The sequence below is a fragment of the Glycine soja genome, chromosome 3 (assembly GCF_004193775.1).
Source record: "Glycine soja cultivar W05 chromosome 3, ASM419377v2, whole genome shotgun sequence".
Lineage (NCBI taxonomy): Eukaryota > Viridiplantae > Streptophyta > Magnoliopsida > Fabales > Fabaceae > Glycine > Glycine soja.
Genome location: NC_041004.1, coordinates 28,110,893 through 28,121,319, shown reverse-complemented (window position 1 = coordinate 28,121,319; position 10,427 = coordinate 28,110,893). Strand labels below are relative to the sequence as shown.

The window sequence follows — 10,427 nt, the reverse complement described above, 5'->3', positions numbered from 1 at the left end:
CTCTATGTTACCTAAATTCACTGATATTTTGTTTTTAGCATTGTGACTTTTATCAATATTCATATCATAATTTGACAAAATATGTGAATTAAGATAATACAATATATAATATAAGATGTTAGGAACTATGTCAAAAAAAATATTATTTGGTATACATCATACGCAGAGTTCAAGATGAAATATGGTTTTCATATGTATCTCAACGCATATTGTGGAAAAAAGCCTTGAATGGAAACAAGACAAACTTTAGAACCTTGTAATATTTTCCTAAGCTATGAGGCAAGTTCATGGGGAAACATACCAAATATTGAAATGTGTTGGTACAACTTTTATTTAGGTTTTGCTCTATCCCCTGTATTCCCTATTGCATAAGATTTTGTCATGTAAGGCAGCCATTTATGTTTTCTATTCTGATTTCAAGAACACATGAACTCTTTCCATATGATTAATTTATGCTATTTTTAAGAGATAGGTATGCATATGAGTAGTTGTAACACCCCATTTTTCGTAAAATAAATTAAAAAGGATTTTATTTCTTTAAAAATAAATAATTTTAGAAAAATGATGAGGTTTTTATAATTAAACAAATAAGGAGAAATAACCTTATAAATTAAAATAATGGTTTGAAGGAACATAAAAAAGATGTTTTATTTATTCATTTGATAGGAAATAAAAGAGAGTTATTGTTTATAAAATAATAAAAATAGAATAAATAATAGGCTGGGAGTACCCTAGCTATAAATAAAGATACGTTAGGTTATTTTTCAGACTGATGATACATCTCAATGCTTTGTCTTCCTCTCAATTTCTTTTTCTCTTCTTCCTCTCCCAAAACACTCTCTTTTTCCCGCATACACTAAACTTATCTTAATAAAATGACGATCTCGAACACTCTAACCGTTGGATCGTTGTGAAATTTAGTATTAGGTTTGGAACTCATTTCCAAACATTCTCACCGTTGGAATTTTTGAAAATTTGTTTGAGGTGATAGAAATGTCCTTTGCATCGTAGCTTTCTCTTTTCCCATAGAGATCCAAAACATGTCTCAGTAAAACTACGATCCCGAACTCTTCAACCGCTGGATCATTGTGAAATTTGGACATCGCCTTTGGAACCCATTCTTGCACATTTTCACCACTGGGTTTTGCAAAATACTTTCCATAGAGAGAGAAATGTCCCTCGCATGGAGACAATAAAATGGAGGCTTCAATCCCTTCTCTTTGGCTCTAACACTTGGAAACCCTAATAGAGCAATAAGAGAAAAGACTTGAGGAATCTTAGACAACTACTAGAGATGCCACTATCACTGTCGGAATATACATGTGAGCCCGCTTAGAGGTAAGGGATGAGTTTATCACAATTAGGGTTAAAATGAACATGTGTAGGGATCCTTAGAGGATTAAATTAGATTTATTTTGGGATGTTTATTGAATTATAATTTTTCCTTTATGATTATAAATATGATATTGTTTTGTTTGAAGAACTAATTGATGTTCTGATGCGAATTGGTTGATAAATTGAGTGCTCTTGGTGTTTTCATTTTTTTTTACCTATGATTTTAATTCCTTGATTTTGATATGATTATGTAAAATTGTTTGAGGGATTTTACTCCCCACGTTATGAGAAACATTTTTGTATAAATTGTTTGTATTTTGGATAAGATTTACTAGGTAAGCATGATAAATTGTAATATTGAGATCATGAAATTGTGATTAAAATTGTGTGTAAATGATAAATTGAATATGTGATGAATTGTGGGATAACATGTTGCTTTGAGATTATAATATTGTTATTGAGATTGAGTATAAGTGTAAAGTTGAACATGTGTTAATGTGTGAGATACACATAAACATGTGATGGTGGATTGTGAAATTATGAGATGTTAAATTATGGACATGAGATTTGATTGTGAATAAGTGTGTGGTTAACACTTGATGTGACAATACTTGTGTTGTGAGCTGTGAATTATACAATAACCTAACTGGTGTTTATCTTGAGAAAAGTGTTTATGCACAGTGTTAAAGGAAAAGTGTAGGATTCCTAGTTAGGAACCTAAAGTGTTAAATTGTAGCGTAATGTGTTAAACGTGTTTGAAACATGAGTGTGAGGTCGTGAGTATTGTATAATTCATGAGCAGTGTCTACGTGTAAAAACTTTTTTAGGGGTTGAACCTGAATCAAGAAGGTGAGGCCCTAACGAATTCTTCAGAGTTTAGGCCTTGGGGGTAAAGACACTCAGTTTAAGTGCTCCTTTAAGCCTATGTTGATCCCATATGGTTGGAGTATTCTCGCAAAACAGAATGACCCTGACTGGTCACCTTATGATTTTACTTAGTGAGAGTGACCTGACATACCCATTGTGTGGTGTGTCTTGTTTTGTAATTCTAAGCACCCCAGGATGGTTTTTTAGTGACATGGTACCACATTGCAATAGGCTTGAGTCTTAGTATAATTGTTTCATAGCGCTTGCTAATTGTTTATTATGAAATTGATGAGTGTTACTACGTCTTGACCCGAGTGTGTGATTCATGTGTAATATGATTGGTGATTGAAAAATGAATTTTAAATGATAAAGTGGTGAAGTGACATGGATTGTATTAAGTTGAGCTATGTTATAATTACTTCCATAATTTATTTTGATTACTTCTTTTTTATTTGTATTATTTTAGAAATGTGATAACTCACTCCCGTGTGTTATTTGTGTTTGGATCTTGTAATGATCTCGAACCTTGTGTTTGTGGGAGCAGATAACTAGGTGGATGACTTTAAAGAATCTCGTGCTGGAGGATGTTGGGACACAATGCTCTACTAAGATGTGATATTGGGGATGAGTTTTTATTTTAATTTCATGATGTTATTTTATTTTATTTTATTTTATTTTACCTCACTGGTTTAATAAAATTTCTTTTATAAACTTTGACGGCCTTGTTCTGAGCCGGATATGTTTTTAATAAATTTTATTTGGTAACAGTAAAGTGAATGTGAACTTTTTACCCATGTGAATTTGTTTATCAGTATTTTTATATGTTTTATTTACTTATATGTATGTCGGGGTAGATGGTGTTACAATAGTGATACATGAACCGACATCACTCAAGCATTTAACACTAGCATCCAATGGCAAATACTTGGCAAAGTCATTACAATGGTGAAAGGTTGCTAAACCTCCTACTGAGCAACCTGAAAGTAAAGCCTACGCCGGAGATGAGATTGAGTTTTACAGTCATGCATGGTGTAAAATAGTTTAAGACAGTCTTTTAATTATAAATTATCATTGATATGACTTTGAAAGTACATAATATAAAAGTCAACAAACTTGTATAGTAGTCTATGATGGAACATAGAATAAAATTGTTTTATAAGGTTAGGTCAGTGCATAATTTTTTTCTCTTATAAATTTCGTTTACATCATACATAATACTATTATAATTTGTTGACTTAAACTAATGAATGTTGAGACTTGAGAGAATAAACGAAAGCAAACTCCATAGGGGTGGAGTATTACCTCTCGTGCATTTCCCAAACCTTGTGGTAGAAGGTCGTGAATAATGGCTTCCCAAATCTTTTGCCCTTTGAAATAAAGTATTGTTGTCTGATATTCATCACATAAGCATGAAGAGTTATTTTATGCAGCAAACTTGGTTTAGTCACATTAAAAATGCTGATGAAATTTACCTTGTTAGTGAACATGGCATCTCTAGTAAATGAAGCTCCATCGCAATATCTCAGCTTTACAATATGATAAACTTCAAGGTTAAGGCTCTTAGGGCGACAACACAGTCTTGGCCTTTTTCTTCTTTTCCAAAATGGCCTTGGCAAGTGCCTCCACAATTCTCTATTGCAACTCTAGAATAATCTCAGTGCGCTTCATCTCCACCTCCATCTGCATGGTCTCAATCTCCCTCGCCATCTCCTTTTGTTTCGTTCTCACAAACCCATCTCCCAAAACCTTAATTGCAGCAACTAACTCCCCCACTGGGTCCCTCTCCCTCTTCTTCCCAAGATTAGGGTTAGGGTTTTGATTCAAACTAAGGTTGAATTTCTAATTCCCAAACACCTTGGAGCCAAATCCAGGCTGGGCCATACCCAACCCAGTTGGAATTCGAATCCAAAACCCACCAGTACCAGCATCGGCACCAGCACCAGAACCGACAGTAGAACCCGAAAAGCCATTCCTATACATCTTGTTGCTACGTGAGTGCCACGGTGTGGTAGAAGTGATACAGCGGCAACAACACTGGTGAGGGCTTCACACTTTTGCAAAATGTAAAAGGGTGTAAGTGAGAGAAAGGCATGTCTTTCGAAGAAGTGAAGATTGCGTGAAAATCAAAAGGAAAAACACATCCCTTTCGAAGACGATTTTTTAAAACTGACATTGAAGTCTTGCTTTTTAACGTCCATTCTTGAAGAAACTAAGGTCGTAATTCATTTTCAAAGACCATCTCTAAAAAGTTACAATTATTTACAAAAATGACACCACATTTTAAACGATATTAGTTTTTACAGAATCATCGTTAAATCAACCCACATCTTATATTATTGGTGATTTAAAAAATTACTTAACCATCTTTTATTTCCCATTACCTGGACGATTAACTTTGGTAGGATGCCAAAGTTTGTCAGTGGCATAAATAGTCATCTTGTTTTTAACTATATCCTATAAAAAAAACATATTGTGCATTATTTTTCGAAATTACATATGTTCTTATTTATTAATATTTTATTTTATTTTTTTATTTTCGGTGTATACAATATTTTTTTAAAATCAACAAAATTACCCCAAAATCATGTAAAACATTAGCCAATGGCATTATCTTGAACCAAAATTAACAAAAAAAGAAATTAATTAACAGCAAAAAAAAATTAACTAACTCATGTATCTCATTCTCAACAATGGTCAAAATATAAATTAGATTCCAAAAAATGCATGCCATCTACATTTAGTTTTTTTAGGTAGGATAGAATCCACATTTAGTCTAAAGTCTATTAAGAGAATAAGTCACTCAAAAAATCAAAAAATCGTCATTCTTCTTCCCAATGGGAACATGACTTAATTCGTCAATCCACACTTTATTATTATTATTATTATTATTATTATTATTATTATTATTATTATTATTATTATCCAACAGCGTTTTTGTTTTCTCTCCTCCATCATCACCCGTTGGAAAAAACACGTTGTCCACGAACACTTCCACGTCGCTTTTGCTGAACCCCACTTTGTTCTCAACCTCATTTTCGGGAATATAAGGTGGCCTCGCAATGTGCAACACCGTGTCCCACTTAACCCCCTTGAAAAAATTGTGGCCCTTGATTTCATTAACCTGAATCCGACGGTCAGGATTTTTCTCCAACAATTTCCCAATCAAATCCCGTAACGCCGTCTTCTCCCCCGTTAACTCCGGCTCCTTCATTAAGATTCGGTAAAATGTCTCTTTCCTATTCGAGCCCTTAAACGGCGTTGTTCCATACAACATCTCATACAAAACAACACCGTACGACCACCAATCAACGCTGAAGCCGTGACCTTTTCCGGAGACTATTTCTGGTGCCACATACTCTTCTGTTCCTACGAACGAGTTTGATTTTTCAACCAAGTCGGACTCGGTGTGACGCACTGAGTTGACGCTGCTGAGTGGGGGCTCCGAGTCCGAGTCGCAGGGCAAGATTCCCGAGTTGCAGAAACTGTAGAAACGCATTAATCGTTGCTTCCTAGTTTGTTTTGTCTTCGAGTTGGGACTCGGGGAAGAGTTTTGACTCAGTGAGTGAGGGGATTTAGGGTTTAGCTTTTTGGAGAGGTCAAAATCAACCAACATTATGTGACCGTTATCTTGAATCATCACATTCTCTGGCTTCAGATCTCTATACACTATTCCCAAATTGTGCAAATACTCCAATGCGAGAACCAATTCCACTGCATAAAACCTTCACACAAAAAATCCCAAGACAAAAAAGAATCAGATTCTTCGCTTGTTTTTGTGCTTTGTTTGGTTGTTATGTAAATGAAAGAAAATTAATATTTTTGTTTTCCTTCATTTTTTTTTTAGTAATGTCAATTGACGATTGTAAAGATCTTAACATAAAAAGCACAAAATTTCGGTATTATTTTTTTTTTCGAAAACAACCAGAGAAGCAAAAAAAGCCTAATTGGACAGTGCGAATAGGACAAGTAATCAGAATCGGTCTTGTTTGGTTGCCGAGAAAATAAATTCAACCATTAACATAGACTCATCATATAAACTGAAAAAAAAAATGGAAGATCTTTTCTGTTTCCCCAAATTACACTAATAATTAATTAAAAATACTTTAAATTACATAATCAATAAAAAATAATCTTCATTTTATACACCTAAAACACATTCTAATTAGAAATTGTCCTTTAATTTACTCTCCACGTAATAAAGTGATAAAACAAACAAAACTTCCAAAATTTTCATTCCCTTAAGCTTAGATCATGCTTGGTTAGAGTATTTTTTTTGTTTTTATTTTAAAAAAAAACAAAAGATAAGAATAAAAATGTGTTTGGTTAATTTTTTTTTAAATATTTCTCTAAAAATAATTTCAATGTTAAAAAACAAGTTAAAAATTGAAAACAATAATTTACCATTTTCAGCATTGTCTGAAGAACTAAAAAGGAGTAAATATATGATAAATATTTATTTTATAAATCAAAATAAATATATTTTTAAAATCTTGAAAACTTATAAATTAAAACTATTTTCAAATAAAAAATATAAAAAATAAAAACAAAAAACGATAAAATCAAATCAACCACTATATTAATTTTCATCTAAACACACATTTAAGCTTAATTCTTGGCTAACCTAATGGGGAGAAGGAATGAGAGAAAATCACATCCCATTCAGAAACAAACATAAAATTCAGAATTCTCAAATTCTCACTTTCCCAACCTTTCTTGGTATCCAATCAGTGTGAAAAAGAAAAAAGAAAAAAATATATTTTAGGGGTTAAATTAGTATTTTAATTTTTTTTATTTAATTTGATCATCTAGTATTTTAAATTGATTTAATTTGATCTTTTCTTTTAAACCATAAGAAATCACACAATTTAAAATTATCATTAATTATCATTAAGTGATTTTAAATCATCACAAAATACATAATTTTTTTAAAAAAAATCAATTTTAAAAATTTAAAAACATAAAATAAATTAAAAAAATCAAATTAAATCAATTTTAAAAATGAAAAACTAAATTAAATTTAAATAATAAATTAAAACAGCAAATATTAATTTTAGGTTTAATTGTTTGATTTTTATATTTTTAATCCTTATAATTTTAAAATAATTTTTTTAGTCTTTATATTTATATTTTAATTTTATTTTAATCTTTATAGTTTAAAAATAATTTTTTAATTCCCTTTCAAATCATAAAAACTAAGAAAATAATATAAACCGTGAATCTATAAACAAATAAGTAATTTAACCTTGATTTTAATACCTGATCGTGTCATCGGAGAACATTTTCTCGGTCTGTTTCTTCCTAAGCGAATGGAGCGTGCCACCGTGGCAGTAATCAATACCGAAACCAACGACTTTCTCAGTTTCGAAAACCCCTCTTAACCTAGGCAGAAGCAGATGATCGAAACGACGTAGCACCTGCTCTTCAAACGACACCCTGGTGTACTCCACGTCGTTTATTAGTTTCGCCTTCTGAAGAATCAGCGCCTTCGGTATCACCTTTAGCGCCACGCATTCTTCCGACGACCGGTCACCGGTTCTCGCGAGGAACACGACGCCCTTGGCGCCGCGCCCCACGGCCGAGACGACTCTCAGGTTTTCCAAATCGAGTGGCTTTGTGATGTCGTTTTGGCGGGTGTCGCTGTCGCTCATGGTGCGGGTTACCAGGTACCGGGAGAGGAGGACCTGGTGGAGTTTTTTCTTTCTTTTTTTGGTTTTTTTTAGGTTGAGGTATGAAGATTTGATGTTGTTGCGTTGAGAGAGGCTTTATAGGGTTTGCGCGTGAAAGGTGGGTGGATAGTTAGATACTCTTTGTTTTTTTTTTCCTTGCTGCACAAGAATTTCGTGAGTGAAAATGGTTCTTTTTTATGTATGGGTTGAATTGAATTGAAGTCACGTGGTGTTTTGACACGTGTACAAAACGACGTCACTGTTGACGTGATTTTGTGAAGAAAGAACGAAACTGGGGGAACGTGACTAAAACGCGTGTGATTTCTAGATGCTGTAGCGTAGTGTGCGGCACCTATCTATATTTCCATTCCATCAGTTTCTGACAAATTTTAAAAAAAAAATATTGGAAAATCGTTTAGTAATTATATTTTAGAAATTTTAAAAAAAATGAAGAAGCTGGGTCAAATTTGCTTTTATTCTAGCAAAAAGCAAAAACAAAGAAAAAAAATTATTTCTTAATTAAGAGAACTAAAAAATTGTTTTAAAATTTTAGAGAGAAAAAAAAAACAAAGTTAACCTAGATATTAGGCACATGTTTATTTGTAGTTATAAAAGTTGTTTTTTTAAGTAGATGTGTAAGGAGCAATGTGTTAAATAGTTTATGATTTAAATTTAATTTTAAACCTTTTAGTTTTAATTTTTATTGTTTTAAAAATTGAAACAAATACATTTTTATTTATAAAAAATAGCTGTAACAGACAGACTCATTACAATAATAATGTTATAATAATAATAATAACTTGATGATATTGGTCATTCGTTTATAAAATATGGTGCAAGGTGTAAGTAAGATAATTTTACCAACATTGATTCACTTGATAAAGAACCAACACATATATCATAAAAATGTCGATTGATGTGAAATTTTATTGATAAATAATCTGTACGTTGGTAAATATTCATTGAATTTTATGGCTTTTCAAATGAATCCTTAAAATCAAACTCATCTAAACTTTACTATATTAAAAAAAAAGGGACCGTTTTGTCTTCCATCATCATAAAAAAGAAAAGGCCGTTTTGTCTGCATTTTCTTCCTTTTTACCAAGGAATTGTCTTTAGCTTGGTTGTTAATTAAGTTTGACAATAGGACTTCTTTTTCTGATTACTTTTCTTTAAAAATTTAAAATAAGATACATGGTGAGTTCAGTGTTCACACTAACATATTGTTATCTTTATGACAACTTAACCTAGTAATCTAGTATAGTAATTACACCCACGCAACGCACGCTTAGCAAGATGTGTAACTTGTGTTTAGATTTTATGAATATATTACACCAATAAAAAAATATTATCACATTTTTTATTCTTACGTATAAAGTATAAATTCTAATAATTGCCGTGAAAAAATTCACACTATTGAACATTAAAAATGAATTTAATCAAATTGTGAACATGGTAAGAGCAACATATTCAACCCCTGTTATATAAAAAAAATGCAGCTAACCGAATAACTACAAACAACAGTCCATACATGATAACTTCTGCAATAAGTTTCGTAAATTCAAGTAATTCTTTAAGAATACATTATCAATTAACCATGTCTCAATCTCATGATAACTTAATGGATAAGTTTTTTCTTCTTTTAATTTATTTTTAATGTTAGATTTTGTCCTCGTTCAATTAGCTCCTTTACTTTAAAAGTATATAAGAAGTTTGAATATAAATATCTAGTTACCCATATAATATAGGAATGGATATTATATATAGTTGTTGATGGTGAAAATTTATAATAAATTTTGAAAAATACGAAAACTTATAAAATAACTTTTCCCAATTATTCTAATAAAAAATAAAGTATTTTTTATTTGTGGGACTTAGAATCATAAGATTCCAGGATGTGGATTTTTTTATTCGACCCAGTGATTTCCACGCTTCAACCTGAGAAAATATGACTATTCAAATATTAATATTAAAACAATCTTAATTAAAGAATAAGTACTAAAATGCAAGTTTCAGTACTGAATATAAGTAATAAGTTTGCATCTTTTGATGAAAATGATAATTCTTTTGCAGAATATGTATTTTTTGATGAAATATATTAAATTTGAAAAATGATTTAGAAAATCAATAGTTAAAAGAAGGAGTTATCAAAAGTAGAGTTCAAGATACGAAAGTAATTGCATTAATGCAAAAGTTTGAGGTTAGAGAAGTGGTGGGGTTTAGAAGTGATAAAGTTTAAAGTTTGGAGAAGAAATGGTAATGAAGAGGTGAAAAAGTAAAGTTTTGGAAATAAATTGTAGGGAGAAAGAAATTATGCAAAAATCGAGGAATCAAAAAGCAATAAACTGGTAAAAATATAAATGACTTTTATTGAAAAGTGAGTGAGAACACACACATCACTTGATGAACCAATAGTTGTAAACCTAGGCATGTGTGGTGTTACAAAGATATAGTGTAAGTATTTTCAACCAATGAAAAAATTGTTATATGATTCATATTTATAGGAGTTTTGGTCTAATAGTTAAATTATATGATTTCAACACGTGTACCTTGAGTTCT

General features: G+C 31.4%; 1 protein-coding gene across 1 annotated transcript; it reads right to left on the bottom strand.

Moving 5' to 3' along the window:
• Positions 1-4,876: 4,876 nt before the first annotated feature.
• LOC114406361 (serine/threonine-protein kinase OXI1-like) lies at positions 4,877-8,052 on the bottom strand. Its single transcript, XM_028369049.1, has 2 exons — positions 7,459-8,052; positions 4,877-5,924 (listed from the first exon to the last, which is right to left on the bottom strand). Exons 1-2 carry the CDS (start codon positions 7,848-7,850, stop codon positions 5,003-5,005), a joined length of 1,314 nt encoding a protein of 437 aa, XP_028224850.1. The 5' UTR covers positions 7,851-8,052; the 3' UTR covers positions 4,877-5,002.
• Positions 8,053-10,427: the final 2,375 nt, after the last annotated feature.

Excerpts from the sequence above, each read along its gene's own strand:
- LOC114406361 (XM_028369049.1), bottom strand. The coding sequence starts at position 7,850 with ATGAGCGACAGCGACACCCGCCAAAACGACATCACAAAGCCACTCGAT. Across the intron at positions 5,925-7,458 it reads TTCTCCGATGACACGATCAG|GTTTTATGCAGTGGAATTGG; the intron begins GTATTAAAATCA and ends TTTTGTGTGAAG.